This window comes from Asterias amurensis, chromosome 19, assembly GCF_032118995.1.
Source record: "Asterias amurensis chromosome 19, ASM3211899v1".
NCBI lineage: Eukaryota > Metazoa > Echinodermata > Asteroidea > Forcipulatida > Asteriidae > Asterias > Asterias amurensis.
Genome location: NC_092666.1, coordinates 1,888,692 through 1,910,236, shown reverse-complemented (window position 1 = coordinate 1,910,236; position 21,545 = coordinate 1,888,692). Strand labels below are relative to the sequence as shown.

Here is a 21,545-nt window from a genome sequence, read left to right as displayed (position 1 = left end):
GTGAAGCCAGTCAGTCCTTGCGCCTGCACCACTCAGCTGTATCGAGAATCAAAGTGTCTATGTGGTCGGTTTTTATAATGTACAAAAATACAAACTTACACATGGTAGTACATACATCAGCTTAGGATATTATAATGCATTTTGGGAAACATTTCACTGCGAAGTAAGGGGTATGTAAAAACATATCACTGTTATCCCCCTGATAATGAATAAAGGAAGCGTTACTGGTAACGCTTCCAGGATTGTGTGTGCTTCCACGGGATTATTGTTCCTGTGTGGAGAAAAAAACCTGCATGCAAAACGAACATAATAAAATCCATGACCTATATAAGAATATTCAAGAGTTACAACACTTCACCCTTTAACTTTATATTTCCAGGAAGAACGTTAATTTCAACATAATTTTAATAGGCCAAGGTTTATTTTAAGTCTGGTTTTCACAATGGGTAACCATGACTTAAAAAATTCATGGCTGATTGTGCTTAATAACTTGATAAAAACCCATAAGTGATCTCTTCGAAACGATACTTTTTAGGTAGGCTAAGCCTCCAAAGTGATTTGGAAACATTGCGGTTTCGGGTTGAGCGGCGTTGACATTGCGGACAGAGTCGCGTTTCGAAGACTGTATTTTGCAAGGATCATCCATTTGATTTCATAGGGGTTTGTTTTCAGTTTCTGCTCGATTCCAGAATTCAACAGGACAGTATTAATTTCCTCAACGGAAATATACTGTTTTCGGTAGGCATAAGCGCGGTTTGTTTGCTCAAAATTATCATAAATTAATTTGTGCAGCTTCGAATGTAATGTAATAATCAACGTGTTTTTCGGTAATGTCGGCGCACTACATCATTTGGAAAGAAACTTAGGCCACGCCTTAAACCAGGCAGCAATGCATTTGTGTGATGTCCCTGTAAGACCCTCTCAACCAATGAGGACGCATGCTTGGGCGTTTTTCGCTTGAATACATGTTCTGGACTCCCGGTCCAGAACTGTTTCTGTGATTTTTTTGTATCTCTTTCCATTATATAAAACGGATATTTTGTTATGTACATGACTTATATAGTCTCGGCTACTACAAGTCGAATGTTCAGGATCATTTTGATTGTTAGCAAGCTAAGGCAATGTTGGGCCTTGAGTCTCTCGTGCGCTTTGCATTGGCATGCTCGGTAATAGCAGCATGGTGGTCTGTTGCCGTTACAGCTACACCGAGCGGGTCGCAGAACGAGACTGGTACCGTGCAAAGCTCCGTCAGCCCCCTGCATATCGGAGCGTTCTTCCCCTTCCAACACAGCTCAACGCTGAAGTTTCAACCAGTGGTGGCACAGACGGCCTTAGATCATATCAATAGCTTACCGGGAATTCTGGATGGATATCGTCTAGAGATGAGATGGAACTGGACAGGGGTAAGGCAACTTATTAAATTGTTCATAATTTCTGTCTTCGTTCAACCTGTTTGTTTCCCGTCCGTTGTGGGTTCTGTTTGTCTGTCCATCAGACATCCCACACAAGCCTCGGCTTCTAAGATGATATATAAAAACACTTATTTGATTTAATCACTTTAAAAAGTGCATAGTTTAAGGGTTTCTTCTTTAAAGACACGTATCGCATTAAGCTTCTAAGCACTTCTCAAAGTTTATTACATTGTTGGTTAAAGGCATCGTTTACAATATGTGCCTGGAACCGCTCGACTGTTTTAATCATAAAATTATACAAATGTTGTATACAATAAATATAACCTGTAAAAATATCGTTTAAAAAGGTGGTCGCGTTTTTGAGATTTCGCCAAAACTCCAGATCGATATGTCCATGCAGGAAGAATAAACCCTTAAGGCACTGGACACTACCCTTGTTCAAAATAACTGTAGGCTTTAAACTTACTTATTAGCGAGCAATGGCGAGATGTTGAACTTTGTGAGAAATGGATCCCTCTGAAGAAACGTCGTTTTTCAAGAAAGAAGCTATTTCTCATTGAAATAATTTGAATTTGATTTCAAGACCTTGATGATGTATAACACCATTTCTCACAATGATGATACTATCAAGAGCTCTCTATTGCTCGTTACCAGCAAGTATGGTTTTATGCTGACATACAGATTTCAATCTTCTGTAAAGCGACGGGCGAACCACTATTTTCCCGCAGCTAAGATTTGACCTCGATTCCAATCTTGGTGTATTAGATCAGAGGGTTTGACAATGCCAGATTCTATTGCGGCCGTGTTCTTTGACACCGCGACATTTTCTCCTCGGTAAAGAGGAAATGTCTCCACTGAGATGCCATCGAGGCAATTGCCTTCGTTGCCTCCGTGTATCAGGCCTACTTCGAGATATCATTAAGACACTGGACATTATTGGTAATTTTCAATGACTAGCCTTCACAGTTGGTGTATCTCAACATATGCATAAAATAACAAACCTGTGAAAATTTGAGCTCAATCGGTCGACGAAGTTGCGAGATTTATAATAATGAAAGAAAAAACACCCCCTGTCACACGAAGTTGTGTGCGTATAGATGGTTGATTTCGAGACCTCAAGTTCTAAATCTCAGGTCTCGAAATCAAACTCGTGGAAAATTACTTCTTTCTCGAAACTATGGCACTTCAGAGGGAGCCGTTTCTCACAATGTTTTATACAATCAACCTCTCCCCAGTACTCGTCACCAAGTAAGGTTTTATGCTAATCATTATTTAGAGTAATTACCAATGGTGTCCACTGCCTTTAACCAATTATAAACAATGCATGGAGATAGGCTGTGTTTTTTTTATATTTTTTTTTTTATAACTAAAACCCTGATACTAAAATCCTTGAGGCTTTTGTTTGGTTTGGCAATACTAAAAACATGGATCAATGTCAATCAAACCTCGAGGTCAACTAATCCATGATAGGATATCAAGTCTTGTTCGTGCACGACCCCCCCCCCCCCCCCACCACCGATTGTATGAGTATTATAGATATTGGTTGGATTTTGTTTTAAACCATAATAAAATCCGCTCCGTTAACGGCATTCATATTGCCGACCCAATTTAAAAAGGTTTTGTGTTTTCGTAATCTGACATTACTTGAAATTTAAAAAAGAAGCCTTTAGATCCTCAATGGAATGCACTTGAAGTGTAGACTTCTTGTAGTTTTCTTTTAGTAGAAGAGATTCATTACCTTTTTTCCCCTGAATTGTTTCGTTTTCTTTTGATGAAATAGTCAAAAACAAATTTACTACACCGTTTGGTAAAATCGGAGGGAGAGTATGCCTTTAGGATCCTATATGGGCCATATCCCACCTTTCATCGGTGGGGATATATCAACCCCACAGTAGCCTTTTGTCAAGGTCTTCGTGGGGCAAACAACAGAGCGACTGGACCGGGAGATCACGCGATCGAGTGGCGATCAGCAGGGAGGACGCAATCGGGGAGGCTGAGCCACTCGCGTCATGAGTGGTCATTCAATCAATCAATCAATTTTTTTTTATAAAGCGCCAAAATTAAAAAATTATATGAAAGAATGAAATATAATTGTAATTCTATGAACAATAATGAAGTACAAGTCGAAGAGGGATTGCATTCCTTCCTACGTGATGGCATGCGGATCACACAATACATTCAAAGTTGTATTGTTATTCAAATAAGTCCATGGGGCGATGCCCGTATATAAAGGCCCGGACACAAGTCCTGAGCCATCTTTTCTGAGGTCATATAGTTTTTTGACCAAACAGTATTGGGAGGGTTCAAAACCTAGCAGCGGGCGGGACCCTCTTCGACTTGTACTTCATTATTATTCATAGAATTACAATTATATTTCATAACATTCGTTCAAGTCTTCAGAGGGATTGCATGTTCAAAGTAGATAAATAATCTGTGATGGTCAAAAAATGAAAAACCAGGTCAACAAACCGTATGAGGAACTCTTTATTTAACATAAATAACAAAGTATTACATACATGTACTAGAACTAAGCACTACTTTACCGAAGGATACTTCCTCGGTTGGCTTATTATAAAACTTAGCAAATGTACTTGCATTTGACCAGTCGGCTGTTTTCAGAATTTCTTGGAGCTTTACCCCATGCGCAAAAGCTGCCGATGTAGCTGCACTGCGAAAACTATGAGCAGTGTTAACAGAGGGATCTATTCCCGCTGCACATAAAACGGCTTTCATCCATCGAGCAAATGTTCCAGTGGTTACTTTTTTATGTGGCTTCTTGTTGGTTGATATGAACAGTTTAGTTGCCTCACTAACTGTTCTAAGCGACTCAGTACGATCCAAGTAATCGTTCAATGTGCGGAGAACACATAACTTTGGGTTCTCATCAAATTTTGGTATAACTATTTTGTTATGTCCCAATCCTCTTTTTGGGCAGTTCGTTTTCAATAAATCAAAAACGGAAATAACGCAGGAATTAACTGATATATTCAAGTGACTAGTATCTATGTTGGGCGCGATCGGTCAATCTGCGCGATCAACCGATCGCGCTGCGCTATCGACCGATCGCGCTGCGCTATTGAAATATCTATTGGTCGCGCAGCAATCGGTCGATCGCGCAGCAATCGGTCGATCGCGCAACAATCGGTCGATCGCGCAACAATCGGTCGATCGCGCAACATTCGGCAACGAACATGCGCGATTAACCGATCGTGCGGGAATGGCTCGGCGCGATCGGCCGATTGTGCAGGAATGATTTTGCGCGATCGGCCGATTGTGCAGGAATGGTTATGAGTGATCGGCCGATTGTGCAGGAATGGTTTTGCGCGATCGGCCGATTGTGCAGGCATTGTTTGGCGCGATCGGCTGATGTTCAGGGGCCGAATTCACAAAGATGTAACATTGATTGTAACTGCAAATCAATCGTAATGTGACGTACTATATAAATCACTATGGTGATACTGAAAATTTGTCCTACTATGAATTTTATTGCTTTGAGAAATCGTCCCAAGGAATAGTTAACCTGCACGATCGGTCGAACGCGCGAAACCATTCCTGCACGATCGGTCGATCGCGCAAAACTTTTCCTGCACGATCGGTCGATCGCGCAAACCCATTCCTGCACGATCGGTAAATCGCGCAAAGCCTTTCCTGCGCGATCCGCTGATAACGGGAAAAAATACTCGTACTCTTTTTGGTTTGACCGATTGTACAGGGCGTGCAATGAAATCAATTTTGCAGCCTGATATGGTGTTTAGAATCCACCCGTCGGAGGTAATCTGAGACCAATTATAACGGTGAAACTTTAACTGCCCGGCACAAGCCGAAATTGCAGTGGAGTCATGTTTTACATACCAGTTTTTTGTTTCAGTAAATTGCCCACTTGTAGCTGTTGCTGTAGGTTTATGGTGGGAAAACTTCCCACTATCATTTCTCCCGCCTCGGCGGTTGCCACTTGGGTAGTAGGGTTGCGTATACCGCGTTGAGTTCTGTTTCCAGGGGTACGCCCTGTCGTGAAACCCTGGCGAAATCCACGGGTTCTTCGAGAGTAAGGCTCAAACCGACGGTTTTGAGTACTTTTGTTATTTTCTGAAAAGGGCAGCTTTCTACCGGCTTTAAAAGCCTCGGCAACCTGTTTCATTGATGAATTTAGATCTTGTCCGAATAGTTTATCAGACACAGGTGTGCTCCTTGAGCACAAGCCCTTATACATAGGGTTAAGGCAGGGTTTCAAATCATCCCGTCGCTTCATACTCAATTCATATGATGCATTTCCCGACAGTGTAATGCCATCAAGGGCATACTGTTTGATTTTGTCGGTGTCTGCTACGGTACCCGCCTTGGCAGTGTCCCCCAGTTCACTCTGGGGGCAGAAACAGCCGGCGCATTAGCCGGTGTCGCATATTTTTCTGCGATCTTTGTATATATCTCCTTTTTGATCGGTAGTGTTACCGCTTTGGTTGCTCTGTCGGCCAAATTTGAGAAAATGTCTGCGCCTTTGGCTTCAGAAGTCTCATAAATGTCTTCGCAAGACAATAAATCAAAATTATCATCCTGTTTGGGAGGAGAACTGGCTGCCACGTTACTGGTCAGCTCGAAATTTTGGTTTGGGTCATAACAGTTACCCTGTTGCCCAACGAAATCATCAACGTCAAACATATTGTCGACTGGGATTGCAGCCGACTGTTGGTCTTTTACCATGTTCGTCAGCATGTTTTGCATGCTGGCGATGGAGAGGGAAAGCTTATGTATTCCCGTTGAATTTGCCTGAAGCTTCGCTTCTAAGCTTGCATTTGGTGTAGTATCTTCATCACCAGCGGCTTGGCCGCACTGAAACTCAGACTCAATGTCTGACGGGAGCTCTAAATCAATCGAACTTTCCATTTCGATGTCCGCAGTGCTCAACACACGAAGAAAAGATGGCTCAGGACTTGTGTCCGGGCCTTTATATACGGGCATCGCCCCATGGACTTATTTGAATAACAATACAACTTTGAATGTATTGTGTGATCCGCATGCCATCACGTAGGAAGGAATGCAATCCCTCTGAAGACTTGTACGAATGTTATGAAATAGAATCAAAAGTTTGCTCTAAGGCGGTGTGTTTGGGCACCAACTGAAGGGAACATTATTGGTGGAACACCTCCTGAAACAGGTGAGCTTTCAGGAGTGTCTTAAAGTATGCAGTGGGGTGGTCTCCCTTTTCCAGTATAGCTTGGCATCGCAGCTCTCCAAGCCACCATGGCCTTGAAAAAAAGGCTAACCCCACACTGGCTTTTACACTCGTGACGGTTAGACAAGGGCGGTACACCTTCAAAGTAGACCTTTTGTATGAATGTTTGCAGGAATCACTGATATTCTGGATTAAGTGTCTGACATTTCAAGAAGCACGCACATACTTTGTACTTCCTACCTAGAAATTTCTTCTGAGTGTTCCTTTTCACAATCCTTTTGTTAAAAATAACATTGGAAAAAAAGACAAAAAAGTTAGACACTTTAGAAAGACAGGAACTTCGTGGAGATGCTCATGTTTTCCTTTTTTGCAACAGTTTCTCAATAGGAGGATTAGCTCTTTTGTTTTGCAGGAGTTGTGCCCTTGGATTTATTAATACCATGCTGATAACAAAGATTTTTTTACCGAGTCATGCTTTTCTGCTTTTTTTTTCATTTTTCTTTCTGAAGGTCAGTGAGTTAAGCCCGTTCATCTTCCCGCAAAGCATACCCCGAGCTTAAGCAACGAGTCTAAGTATGCTGTGATAGACATTGCTTCGTCTCAGGGCCAATTTTACTGAGCTGCTTAAGCAAACAAATGCTGCATAAAAAGATTCTGCCCAACAGAAAAAAAATAAAGATACTAGTCAAAAATGCGGGTCTGCCATTTTCATAATTTGAGTGTCAATTCCTTTTGACACCATAAAAAATAAACTTGATTTTGGGGGTTGGACATGACAAAGGAAACTTGTTAAGAGTGGGACTCGAACCAATGACCTCCGGATTAACGTGCCATCGCTCTACCAACTGGGTGGGATAATCTAACTAGCCCTATGTTGGCGGTGTCGCTTTTTCATATTGGTTCGGGAGACTTTCCCGTCAAATAAACAATTAGGGTGAATTTACAAGGCAGTCAAGAGGCACGTTTTTGAATGGATTTATCGGTTGTATGATGTTTTTCCTGCAAGTAAGCTTGAAATTGTAATTATCCTCTTAAACCCAATCAATGCTTCCCCCCTTGAACTTAAATATCTTTTGTGGTTATACGCAGAATGATAGCCCACAGGGAGCGCTACGTATTCTGTACAACCTTGTGTTTTATGGTCCACCAGTCGTTGCTGCATTAGGACCCAGTTTACCATCAGAAGCAGCGATAGTCAACCAAGTTGCTGCAAGGTTTAATATTGTACAGGTAGGTAGCAAGATTTCAGAATCGCCCAATTCCTCGAAATAATAAAACGGTACTCACTGTATCCGACACAGCATACAAACGTTGATATAACGTCATTAAAACGTCAAACGATGACGATGGAACGTTGCATTGACGTTGCACTGACGTCAAAGTCTGACGTGGAGCAAACGGCAACCCTGCATCCGATGGTGACATGAACGTATTGTCGACGTCAACCTGACGTCAATATTGTAACGATAAGATTGATTTAACTTTGCTAAATGTTGTTGCTTTAATGTCAACATCGGGAATAGAAATGCCGTCTGTGCATTGCCCTGTGTGGACGGCATTGCAACGTTCCTAACGTCATTTGCTGACGCCTGGCTGACGTTATGTCAATGTCGGTCAAAAATTCACTTATTTGCACGTTAAATGTACTGCAGGTTGGTCTGGCAAGTGGAGGCAAGCTTTCGGACCGGTCAATATATCCGTACACTGTGAGAGCTTTTCATGTCGCTAAGGAAGTTCACAACGCCCGGGCCGCGTTCTTTAAAAAGATGGGCTGGAAACGAATCGCGTTTATCTACGAAGACAGTTTGTCATTTCGAGAGGTAAGTTTGGGAGACTGTTGAAACAATCCTTATTTTGTTAAACATGTAAAAGGGGTGATATTCTCTATTCGATTCTGGAAATAAAATATGCCAATGTTTTTTTGAAAACTTAAAACGTCTATTATATAAGGATCATAACGATTCTGTAATATTTTTATTAAGATATAGTTTTGCGTTTTATAATGCCAAAATAAAAACAAAAACAACAAAGAAAATAAAGATCCAGCTGACACTTTGTTGAAGTAACATTTTGTTATGTTGATGCAGATTAGAGAACGCGTGCAGTTAACTTTCTACAAGGACAACAATTACAACTAAGCAATGATTAAACAATGATTACTCGTAATTTTCAGGTTTGATTTGTGTTATTATCCTGATGTTTTGGGGTGTTTTATCAAATAAAACACAACAAGTTTGACAGAAATTGTTTTCTCACCGATTTCACTCTCGTTGTGATCTGCAGTACATGACGACATTACAGAGTGTATTAGAAGCTAACGATGTACAGGTCCTGTTGTCAGAAGGTGTTCAGGATTTCAGCAATTTAGATACCCACCTTCAAAATCTCAAGGTGAGCGAATGGATAAAATCGACACAACTATAGGCTAATTTGGGTCGTCGTATCAAAGCAAGATTTGTGTTAAAATAACAACGATGACAACAACTGTGGCTTCTTACTCTCTAAATGTAAAAGAGTGGGTGCGTTCGTTTAGCTTCCCTGGGTCGACCCCGGTGTGTGGCGGTTTTTCTTCCAGGACGAACGTGGGTAACTATCTGCACACGTTCGTCCTTGGAAAAAAAAACCCGTCACACTCCGGGGTCGACCCAGGGAAGCTAAACGAACGCACCCAGTGAAAAACACCACTCTTTACTATTCGAGCTCTCCCTAATACGGCTCTTCAAAAAGAGTGGTGATTATTTCACTCTTTTAGAGAGGTTTCACTCCAGGACAGAGTGAAAAATCACTCAAAAGTATGCAAAATTCAATCTAAAAGAGTGGAAGACCACTCGAAAACGAGTTGTCCTTCATATGGCTCTTCAAAGAGTGCCTTTTCACTCTTTTACATTTTGAGAGTATAGCGCTCGTATCCGTCACTCGGTGACACAAGGTGCTTCAACATATTTCCCTTCAAAATATGTGGAGCTAAGTTTTGAAGTATGAGACCTACTCATTTTAAATAGCACCATGTAATGGTTTTAGGTGCTGTGGTGCAATATGCTTCCAATCGAACCAGGAACACCGGGCAAACCCCTTTCACGTGCGTTACACAACACATTTGATCATTAGTTTTACTTCCCATCCAAATGACAATAGCATTATGTTTGAGCGTTTTGCTTGGTGACACAGTTGTCATGCCTGGGACTCGAACCCACACTCTGCTGATCAAAATACCTAGAGCTTGAGTTCGATGCCCTTAACCGCTAGGCCACCACACACCCAAGCAAGTTTATTAGTCATCATGTCCGAGAAGCAATTATTCTTCATATCTGAGTATAATACAACAAAATACTTGGATATCCTTGTGCTAATTGTCGAAGACCAGTCTTCTCACTTGGTGTATCACATCATTTGCATGAAATAAGAAACCTGCGGAAACTTGAACTCAATTGGTCATCGAAGTTGCGAGAGAATAATGAAAGAAGAAACACCCTTGTCACACGAAGTTGTGTGCTTCCAGATGCTTGATTTCAAGACCTCAAATTCTAGTTCTGAGGTCTCAAAATCAAGTTCAGTATTTAAGAGTTACTTACTACGTAACTTCAGAGGGAGCCGTTTCTCACAATGTTTTATACTACCATTAGCTATCCATTGCTCATTATCAATTAAGTTTTTTTTGCGTACAACTTATTTGAGTAAATTCCAACAACAGTGTCCAGTACCTTTTAATTGAAGCAATTGAGCTTTGGTAATTCCCTTTTGTCTCATTTCAGCGTCAAGACGCAAGAATCATATTCGTTGGATTCTACAAGTTTGTAACTTTGAAGCTCTTTTGCGAGGTGAATATCAGCCCATTAAAGGGTTCATGTACTTTTTTAGGACAAAAAACACAATGTCCACAGATTAACATTAAACTAACACAGTTTGAAGATAATGATAGTAGAAAGCTTCCCTGAAAATATTACCTGCTGAGGTGCTGCAGCTTTTGAGAAATAAGTAAAGCAATGTCATGAAAATTCGTCTCATCAGTGCTCATGAGACGAAAATTATTTTAGCATGTAAAAACGTATTTTCATGACATTGTTTTACCCATTTCTCAAAAACTACAGCACCTCAGCAAGTAATATTTTCAGGGACGCTTTCTACTTTATCATTATCTTCAAACGGTGTAAGTTTAATGTGAATCTGTGGACATTGTGTTTTGTGTTACAAAACAAAAAGTACACAATTCTTTTAAGCCCATATTGAAACCGGTTACTTCCTAAATTTAAAGCCAAATTTCAGGGTGTGTGTCTAGAACGAAGATGGTGTTGTGTACCTCACCACAGAACAAGGCCCAATTTCATGACTCTGCTCACCATGGATTTCTAGTCTGAAGAGACTAAATTCTGCTGTGATCAGAGCAATCAAATTGGGTCCAGGGTGGATTTCACAAAGAGTTAAGACTAGTCTTTAACTTAGGACTAGCCATATGTTTTTAATATTTCTTAGGACTAGTCCTAGGTAACAACAAGTCCCAACTCTGTGTGAAATCGACCCCTGGTCTGTTGGGATCATCCCATGTTTTAAAAATGACCCAACCAACCGAGTATATATTCAATTTTATGCTATGCAAATGAAGGTAAACTTTAAAAAGAAGTTTAAAAAAAAAGTATTGGCTGTATTTTTTTTACAGGTGTATCAGGCAGGAATGTACGGCCCAAAGTACGTATGGGTCGCTCCATTTTGGACTAGCAATGTTTGGTGGATCAATCCCAACCCGTCACTCATCGAACCCTGCACACAGGAACAAATCAATATAGTAGTCAACTCGACTCTTCATTTTGACGGGAACCAACGACGGGAAGAAGTACTGGGCCTAGACTTCAATGGAGTGGTTAGATTTTGCGATTTGGAGTTTTAACTCTAACGATTTTCGTAGAGATAATGAGATCGGCAACCAGGACCCCTAGCAAAAAAACAACAAAATTCCTTTTACACTTGGGTGCAAAGTAAACCAAGGCGCACCCACTGTATGTAAATTGTTTAATTATTGCCCTCCTCTTAAACTCTGGAAATTATTCAAGATGTGTTGGTGGCGACTTTGCAATAGGACGACTTGGTAGTACAGAGGCAGCTTTCCTAGTGATGTGATGATTTTACAAATTAACTTTAAGATGTTGCACAAAGAAAGAGTTGAACCTGGGACCTTCGTCGGTGTTGTTGCAGTCTGCCCGAAAAATTGAAACATGTGTACCTAACTTCTTCTGAAAACGTCCCTGTTTGTACGGCTGTAACTGCTCTTTGTGTTTTGTGTACCAACTCTTTGAAACATGTTTTCCATTTTCCATTTTCTTTGTTGCGATTATCAAAAGGAAATAGATTTAAGTATTCACAAGAGATGATAGGACACTTATATATTGCGGTGAATTCAAATATTGAGGAGGACGTAGAGGAGCATTCAATAAAAGTCAATCGTTACGTTTGAAAGTGTAATATGGTAACCCCCTGCTTTGTTATATTATTCATCCTAACACAGTAGCACCAAATAATCGTACAGTGCCTAATACCACAGCATAGTAACTAATAATTTTAATTATTCTTTGTAAATATTCTGTAGAAGCCGTTACCGGAACACTACGACTATTACAACAGTGAGCAACCCGACAGTGACGCGCTGCCCTACATCTATGACGTCACTATAGCCATAGCATTAGCTCTCAATGCTTCCATAGCTGACCTACAGCGTCTTGATCCTCCACGACGCCTCCAAGATTTCAGCTACTCCGATGACGAGATGGCTAGAGTCATCCTGAAGAACGCTGACAACCTCGACTTCAATGGATTGCTGGTAAACAATGGCAACCACAATGACATGGACAACAACAATGACAGTGCGGCGTCAATGGCAGTGATAGCGACAACAACAACGACAGCGAAATCGACACTGCCAACGACATTGCCAACGACAACGACGAGGACAATGACAACTACTGCTTCAGCAACTACAATTACCATGACAGCGAAAACAACATTAGCAACGCAACGACAACGACAACAACGTCGACGATGACCTAGAACGACAACGACAATGACAATGTCAATGACAATGACAACGACAACACCAACAATGACCACAACGACAACATAAGCAGCAGTAAGGACACAATAAAACATTAGTTCTTCATTTTGTGCACTCGAAATCAATCTGGAAATTATTTCATGCACTCCAAATAAGTACTATGTTTCTTGCCCGAAACAAGTTTCTTCGTGTGCTCGAAATTATTTCAAAATAAAGAGCCCAAAGGCTAGCTGTGTTTTTATTGTTCATCACTCGTAACTTTAAAACATCTTCCATTATTTCCAGGGTCGGTTTCTAATTGAAAATGGATCAAGACGCACTGAATCGGTCTACATAGAGCAAGCTAGAGGTAGGTCTACTGCTTCATAAATGTTGACGTTAAATTCATATTATTTAATTTGTCAGATTGAACTGTAAATTTCCCTTGTCAGAATCGGTCAAAATTTTAAAATTTCATAAATAAAAGCATTATAAACTTTACGCATTTTTCCCGTAAGTTTAGGTACTTTTGCATTTTGTTTCTTTTTCGTGGACACATGATTTTGTATTTTGTCATTCTGTTTACGGCAACGAAGAGTGAATTTTCGTTATTCTTTTCAGGTGAATTTCCACTGTCTAGAGTTTACAGTTGAATGTTTTACCAGCCTCTTACTGCTGGCATTTGCCACCCAATGGTCGGAACAGCAAGTTTCGTAAACAACAATTCATGTTGCTTTTAATGTAATGAAAATATGGACATTTATATTGCGCAGAGACGTGTACTAACAAACTCTACTGCGCAATACAAGGACTACAACAAAATGCAGAAAAAAAGAAAAGAAAAAAACAACAACAAAAAACACACAAACAAGCAAGAATAAAGTAAATGTGTGAAGTAAACAAATGGGTTTTGTAACTTCGATTGAACTACATTAATTTTTTTATTAAGAACACGGTTTTATGCTTACATTTGCAGGAACCAATCTGGAGACATCAATGATTTACCAGGTGGAGACGAAACAATTCGTAACTGTTTCAGAGCCCGTATGGCAGGGTAAGAGCTTATAAAGCACGACGATGTGTTGTTAAAGAGTTTAAAGGCAAAACATTTCTGTAAAACGTACCTTTCATCGTTGGGAATTCCAATGTCTAAGTGCTGACATTGTTGCCATCATTTGGAATATTTGTTGAAATGCTTCTTGGAAAATAGTATAATATTTAAAAACAAATGATTATTATTGTGGACCCTTGTTTAATTAGTTCGACATGTCCCGAAACACATGCCCGACTCACCTTTACGGCAAACCATTGGAAAACCAACAATGTGTCCGACAAACCAGTTCAAGTCCAACCGCTATATTTTTAAAGCTATTAGACCGACCCAGTGTTTATGTTTACCAACGTCCGAAGAAAAACCTATTGTTCGATCTACTGTGTCTGACACTCACGATGGCCGACACATTGTGTCAAACAAAACATTGCCAAAGGTCCATGACGGATGAACTAGGGGATAGCCCTGTCTAAAGGAAATGGTTGTTGTATTAATCCATTTGGTAAGTGTGGGGGGGGGGGGGGGAGGTACAGGGCGCCCCCTGTCACATATCATTACTGATATGTCACCTTCAAATGTAAAAAAAAACCATACCTTTTCAGGAGATCACGTCCCAGTTGACGGTATTACCAGAAGATCAGTGATCCAGGAGATATCTTCAACAGCTCGTATCACACTCTTCGCTCTCGCCTCACTTGGCTCTGTCATGGGTTTGACGTTCCTCTTCATCAACATCAAATACAAACATAAGAGGTATGCAACATTACATCATTGCAAACTGTCTCGGGTCGTACATGTTCCATTGTGTGCATAACTTCACTGTTCTATGAGGGTACAATGTAAGATTAGCTAAATGCAATGGGACGTGAAATATACGTTTGGGCACAATTTCAGCGTGTTACTTTGTATTGCAAAGGTTCTGACATGCACTTGTTTCTCAAAAGAGGTGCTTGCTGAATTAGTGTCCGGTGCACATTTCACATACTGACCAGATATATTGTGTCTGTGTCTTCTTCGCTCTATAACCTTTAATAACTTTAGTTAGAGCTGTGAACATGTTTTGAGAATATGGCGTCATAGTGGGACAGCACGACAAAATGTTCCAAGTCACCTATCGCCTTTTGTTCTACACACAACAAACGTGGAATCGATTTTAAAGAACAACCAGTGTTTCGGTTTGACATTCCAGAGCCATCAAGATGTCGAGCCCTTCCCTGAGTAACCTGACTGTAGTCGGTTGTCTGCTTCTCTACGCATCGGTCTTTGCCTCAGGATGGGATAAGACTAACCTGCCTGACTCCGCCATCGTCATCAAGTGTCATGTAAGTCATTGTACAGCCCCAGTCATCGTTGGGTCCCGCAACCCGCAACAAGTTGAACTGGTCACTGTGTGTGTGCACACTCTATTTGAAAAGCCCGCTGTTTATGTTGTAATGCGTATTAAAGTTCAGGCTCAACAAATTCAGACAATCCCTGCCCTATCACGTTAGGTCTCCGTCCACCATTATTCATGGAGTACATTCTTAACATTTAACCCCAAATAGAGATATCTCTATTAATATAGATATTATTAATATTGTTAATGGAGATTCTCTAATATCAATAGAGATATCTCCATTAATAGAGATATCTCTTTTAATAGAGATATCTCTATTACTAATATGGATATCTCTACTTACAATATATAGCGATATCTGTATTAATAATAGAGATATCTCTATTTAAAAAGAGATATCACTATTAATGGATTAAATTTTAAAAATGTACTCCATAATTATTCCCCGCTCAATGTTGGTTCTCCATGCACGGTCTGCGCTCCTAGCAACATGGATAAGCAGGGGGCGGGATGGTATGTTAGTTTCACATTATTAAAGGCCTATTCACACAATTTGATTGTTGATAAAAGCATTGACAAAAAAGAAAGATGGCCGAAGACGAGCAGTGGAGTCGGGAGCGAAAACTAAGTTACCAAATGAGTAGGGCCTATATGAAAAACGGAAGTTTGATTACCCGCTATTCTATCAGTCAAGTTTACATTTTTTGCTTTAGTTCCCTAATGTTCCTACAGTAATTTATTTTGTCAGGTTGAGAGAATGCTGATATATGTTGGATTATCTCTGGCCTTCGGTTCTGTCTTCATGAAGACCTATCGGATACACGCAATCTTCGCTGTAGCAGTCAAACGCTTCAAGAAAATTGTGAGTAGACCTATTGCCTCTATACTGTAACCACTCCCCCTTTTTTCTCTTTTTTTTAAAACACAAAATAGGCCTTTTTGGCAGGCGAGAATTAGTGAAGAATAGCTGCACGTTACGCGCGAGCAATACGTGCATGATCATCGTGACGTCTGCGCGCACGTACGTTGGCGTGAAAAATGGTAGCTTCACGTATTCTGAGATTTTACTGACACAATTTGTTTTTGTTCACGTTCTAGTTCACTCCGGAACAGGCAACCAAATAAAACTCCCTATTGTACTGGTTACTATACGGCAAGTTTGACATTTGTGTAAATAATTATCTTCGTGCACAACCACAATCATGGGTACACATTGTTTTCGTGTCTATTTTACGAATACCGGTTTGAAAATAACATTGAAATCAATAATGTTGATATCAACCAGCAATTACTGTGTCAATGATGACTAACAAGAATTGAGTTTTGTTAAATATAAGGTCTGCAAAGAGTTACACAATTATACCTTTATGATGGTGCAGCCATCTTCATTATTTTCCCCATTGATAACATTGTAACCAAACCGAGGCTAGAAGAACAATATAGTCTGGTTCCTATTTCCATAATGATTATTAGCATTCATCATTGTCATTCAATAGAAGTACATGACCAAGTCTAGAGGCAGCATGACAACACGTAACAACACGAAAGAGTACACTAATTGGTAATAAATAAGTTCTCACAGCTATGTACTAGCCTTGCTCAAGGCAGTCGAATTATTCACTCCGAAAAAAGACCGCCGCTGTATAAAAACCCACCCGTATTCACTGTGCGTAAAACCCACCCGTATTCACTGTGCGTAACATCGCACGACACGATGCCCCCGTACACTATCCGCATGCGGAGGCCGTCAGGCCGACAACCTTGTAGGATCTGTGTTGAAGCCACTGACCTCATTACTATAATAAGCGAAGAGTTCCCACGGTCAGCTCATTACCATAATGCCCGCGAAAGACGAGACATGTTTACCTCACACACCACCACCACGGACGCATGATAGGGTCCAAAGGTCGTGATAAGGGAAGTGCGTGATTGGACGTCAAAATGAATAATTCATTTGCCTCACATCCTGTGTTGTCTGATAGGTCTGACGAACGATGTAAATATTCATGGGCTGCATACTAGCATATCCTAGAGCCTCCCAAATTTCGTCCACTATTGGAATTTTTTCAATATAACACATTAAAACGGGAAGATACAGACCCGACAAGGCTGTCGGCCTGACGGCCTCCGCATGCGGTTAGTGGTGTACGAGTGCGATGGCTTGTTTGAACAGTATTCGTGCGATGTGACAGTGTGTATACGGGTGGGTCATTCGGTGTGATCGCACACACCATGCACAGGGTATACGGCGGGTGGGTTTACAGCTGCGTCTTTTCGGAGCGAATAATGCGACTGCCTTGAGCAAGGCTGCTATGTACCGACATTATCGTTGGTAAGAGATTTTTTATTTGGGACGGCTATTCTTGAATTATTTTGTTATTTCATTATTTAAAAGGATCTGCCAGACTGGAAACTGATTGGCGGAGTAGTGATAATTGTTTTTGCTGACGTCATAATTGTTGTCCTTTGGATAATTTTGGACACGACGGCTGTTTACACACGGTCACTCCAGCCTTACGTAAGTTTTTGTGCTAAAAATACATCCGAAACAAACATATCTGAATGGAAAAGATGTTTTAAACGTAAAATGTTATACAAACAATATACCTTGAATTTATAAGGTTTTTCTTCATGAAGTCAAAGGAAAACCACAAAATGTTATTGTGCGAATCATTATATTCTGCTTTTCAAAGTATTTCCATTCACACTTATTCATAACAAACGCTAAGGCGCCCCATCCAATACTAACATGTCTATTTAAATTATGCCCGGTTGCTCGTTGTACAAAATCTACAGTGTCAGACAGTTCTAGCGTGTTTTGTAATGATGTCTAGACGCACTCTTTAAGGAACATTACATAATTGGTGCGCAGAAAAAGCAGTTGCTGGCAGTGTCAGCACTTTATGTTATCCACCATACATAAACTGACTAACCTGTGGAAGTTTGGGATCGATCGGCCATCTGCGTCACGAGAAAATAGTATAAAAAAACCCGATTACACATTTTTTTTACATTTTGTTATCGATTCAAAGTAAAATTAATTATTTTAATTATGCTCACTGAGTTATTATGATAACTGCAAACGGTTGAATTGGTTCTATCTATTTCTCACCAAATTATGACATTTTAGACATAATTTTTTTAAGGAATGTTTTTCTACTATCATCGTCATCAGTAGACCGTTTAAGTTTAATGTAATAATGTAAATCTGTGATCTTTGACGAGTTTTTTTCTTCTTCTTACAATTTCCGTAATGTTCATTGAAACAAATGTTATGTGAAACAAATTAACTAATATTGAGGAATGACCAGGACATAACACAGTAACCGACTGAGAAACAATATCGTAAACCTTTTCTCTTTTTTTTCAGCTGGATATGACTGCACCAGAGAAGGAGATTTTTGACGTACCGGAAATTATATATTGCAGCAGTGCACATGCGCAGTACTTCACCATGGCCCTCTACGGTGTAAAGGGAGTACTGCTTACCTTTGGTCTGTTCCTAGCGTGGGAGACAAGGAATATCTGTATATCACAGCTGAATGACAGTAAGTACTGTAAAGAAATACTCTGCCCTGCAGGAAGTGGGCGTGACTGCAGTCTGTTGACTAGACTTGGTCCCAAGTCTTTGATCGTGGCTTTTAGTCGTCCCATTAGCCGCTACATTTTTGGCTGAATTATGAAATAGCAACCTCCGTCATAGATTGCGAGGTAGATACGGCGCGGGTGGGCGCGTGATAGCTAATAATTTGGGGCGTTTTTCGTGGCTGAGATGCAGAGGAATACCTGCGATCTAAGACTATCTGTGACCCGGTTCTCTGATACCCGTATCTCCTGCGGCAACTATAGCACTGGTTACCAGCCAAACATCACAATAATTATATTTAAATTAGGCTACTATACTAAATCTGTCAAAATACCAGCATTGCGTAGCTCCCCATCTAATTGACGTACCGTCATGACGGTATATTACAAAGATATACGCGATTCTCCTAAAAACATCGCACTTTATTAAAAATATGACGACTAATGCTTAAAGGTATCTTATTTTACATGCATCTTTATTCACAATGAGTATGGAAATATATCATTGCCAAAACTTGAAATACAAAAGGAAAAATCGAAACCCTGTTAGTATGACTTAATGCGCTTTGTGAACCCACTATTATATATTTCTCTTCACTTCATACAGGTAAGTACATCGCAGCCTCAGTGTACATTGTCTCTCTGACCATCGCTCTGACTATTCCAACGATGACCATACTGGGTGATGACGTCAACATGACGTTTGTCATATCTGCTTCGGCCATTTTGTTTGTCAACACTTCGATGCTTTGCCTCAATTTCCTCCCAAAGGTAACTGTTGTTGGCTTCTTAGAAGAGTTTGTCAAAATGAGACTTTTTAACTTTCAGAGTAGTGTCAAAAAATTGATGCAATGGGGTTGCTGTTGGACTAGTGTGATTTAAAATGCGTTTATTTTAAAGTTGGTTACAACAACCGATAACGCGGCAAGATCGATCTCCCATGAGAACGAGGTTGGTGATATGACTCGATGAGGGCGATGTTTGACTCAGTGACGTCATGGAATAGGTCAATTCCCTTTACAGCCACAGATCATGACGGCACAGCCTTTTTATGGATGTCGGGACCGAGCAGAAGAGCACCGAACTCATCGCTCTGGTTCTTTTCTGTTCGGCAGAGTGTTGGTCCGAATTCCGTTTTCCACCCCGGGTGGATAACTTGTTGCACAGGCTGTAAATACTCCACAGGGAGCTGATATAAAATCCCCAGTGACCAGGAGTAGTAATATTGAAGCGTTTTGAGACGCCCTTCATGTGAATAGCCCTTTATAAAAAATATATATACTATTTATTAAATAAAAATATGTTTGTAAACATAATTATGTTCGATATACCCCTTGCATAGACTGGTGTCGCAGATTTCGAACAATTGAAACGAGCAAGCGCAAACGTGAACTTGCCCCGTGTTTATCCGCAATGATAAAAACATGCATTGGTTTTCCAGAACCATTGATTTCATTGGTTACAATGGTTTCATTGAAAAACGTGCTGTGATGACGTAAGCTTTCCTAATAATCTGTGTTTTGACTTTTCTGAGGTGGCGTTTGGCCGCTGCACTTAAGGTCGTCTGAATGCAGCTAGCAGCGTGCAATTTGTTTTATACTAAGTAAACACGTACGTAGGATTTGACTTCGAATCTGTAAGTGAAATGAATGCGAGGTCAAATGGTTATATTGATGGGAGTTGACATAGGGTCAAAGGCAGATTTCTTGCGTAACTAATGAGCCCCCAAAGTGTGACGTCAGATGTTCAGGCTAGTGCGTACATGCGTCTTTCTGCACTCCAGCAAATGAACAGTCTTCCTTTGACCTCAGTGATTCTAGAGCAGTGTCTTACCAACTAGACTACCGAGGTTGCCCGGCAGCTATAAGGGCAGTTCGAATCCTATGTTTTGGCAGCGGGTACCGCATCTATTAAATGACATGATTGTTTCGTTGTTTAATAGTTGTATCTGCTGATCTCAGTGGAAGAGAAGGATTTCCACGTTAGTATGATGCACTCGATGGGGTACGGCGAGTCGTCAGGAACTCACACTTCCATCACGAAACAAAAGTCTAAACTAGCAGGACTTCGCTCGCAGCTTGAAAAGGTAAACCTCCAACCTCATTGTTCAGCCCGAAAAATCATTTTAAATTTTACCCAGTCAGCTTTCCTTGTGATATTGATGTATTTGTTCCGTGTAAGCCAGTAACTACTAACTACCGTGTAGCAAAGGGCCGTTTTCGGAAAGAGCTAAGATTGATAGCACATGAATTTATTGATGGTATATCACAATACAAGACACTATAGATAGTAATACCGCACAAGTTGTATTGCGATGAATGTTATTGCTCTGTGAAATCGAGCACAGCGTTTACACTCAAGTTTCCTTACGACAATTTTACAATGTATTAGCTACTTCATAAATCAGACACCAGCAAGCCTGGGTAAGGGATCAACACAAATTCTCTCTTTTCAAAATAATTAGTTGGTGATCAGGGAGAAGTTCGTGGGTAACATGCACCCCGACAGCACAAAACTATAGTAGAGCCATAGTTTGTGTGTTTCAGTATTAGTTTATTCGAGTACCTTTAATGCATTTTCTGTGATGTTTTCATCGGTATTTTGTTACTTTCCTTTATACAGAAAGAAGCCAAGCTTCAAGAATTGTGTAAACAGCTAATCCATCAATAGGCAGTTGAGTGTCAGTATCCCGAGGGGCTGCTGGCAACGCCATATTACAGGGGGTGAGTCAACAAGAAGTTCACCGAGGTTTGTGATGTGTTTCAAAAAGAAAAGAAAAATTACACTTACAAGTTCAGTAAAGGATATTAATTTACCATGCACTCTCCCATGCTTATTAGAAGAAAGATAATAATATTTTATGTTATCTTTCCTTGGAGGAGTTATGTCTTTCTTGAATAAAGAAACTCGTGTTTGCAGGCTGTACACGGGATACTTGACAAAACAAATGTAAAGTTAGTATTTTTGCACAA

At 40.4% G+C, this 21,545-nt stretch overlaps 1 protein-coding gene across 2 annotated transcripts in view; it reads left to right on the top strand.

The window, feature by feature from the left end:
• Window positions 1-21,545, top strand: part of LOC139951730 (gamma-aminobutyric acid type B receptor subunit 2-like) — a 27,258-nt gene extending 5,713 nt beyond the window's left edge. The window contains exons 1-17 of one of the 2 annotated variants that reach the window (XM_071950785.1): window positions 1,215-1,403; window positions 7,672-7,812; window positions 8,235-8,402; window positions 8,866-8,973; window positions 10,335-10,400; window positions 11,237-11,437; window positions 12,161-12,391; window positions 12,908-12,971; window positions 13,578-13,655; window positions 14,255-14,405; window positions 14,842-14,974; window positions 15,737-15,850; window positions 17,384-17,506; window positions 18,359-18,536; window positions 19,181-19,344; window positions 20,516-20,659; window positions 21,196-21,545. In XM_071950785.1, coding sequence (XP_071806886.1) covers window positions 1,383-1,403; window positions 7,672-7,812; window positions 8,235-8,402; window positions 8,866-8,973; window positions 10,335-10,400; window positions 11,237-11,437; window positions 12,161-12,391; window positions 12,908-12,971; window positions 13,578-13,655; window positions 14,255-14,405; window positions 14,842-14,974; window positions 15,737-15,850; window positions 17,384-17,506; window positions 18,359-18,536; window positions 19,181-19,344; window positions 20,516-20,659; window positions 21,196-21,243 — 2,133 coding nt within the window. In that variant the 5' untranslated portion in view covers window positions 1,215-1,382 and the 3' untranslated portion in view covers window positions 21,244-21,545. Of the gene's footprint in view, window positions 1-1,214; window positions 1,404-7,671; window positions 7,813-8,234; window positions 8,403-8,865; window positions 8,974-10,334; window positions 10,401-11,236; window positions 11,438-12,160; window positions 12,392-12,907; window positions 12,972-13,577; window positions 13,656-14,254; window positions 14,406-14,841; window positions 14,975-15,736; window positions 15,851-17,383; window positions 17,507-18,358; window positions 18,537-19,180; window positions 19,345-20,515; window positions 20,660-21,195 lie in introns of those variants that run through there. The other variant, XM_071950784.1, reaches the window with a different exon arrangement.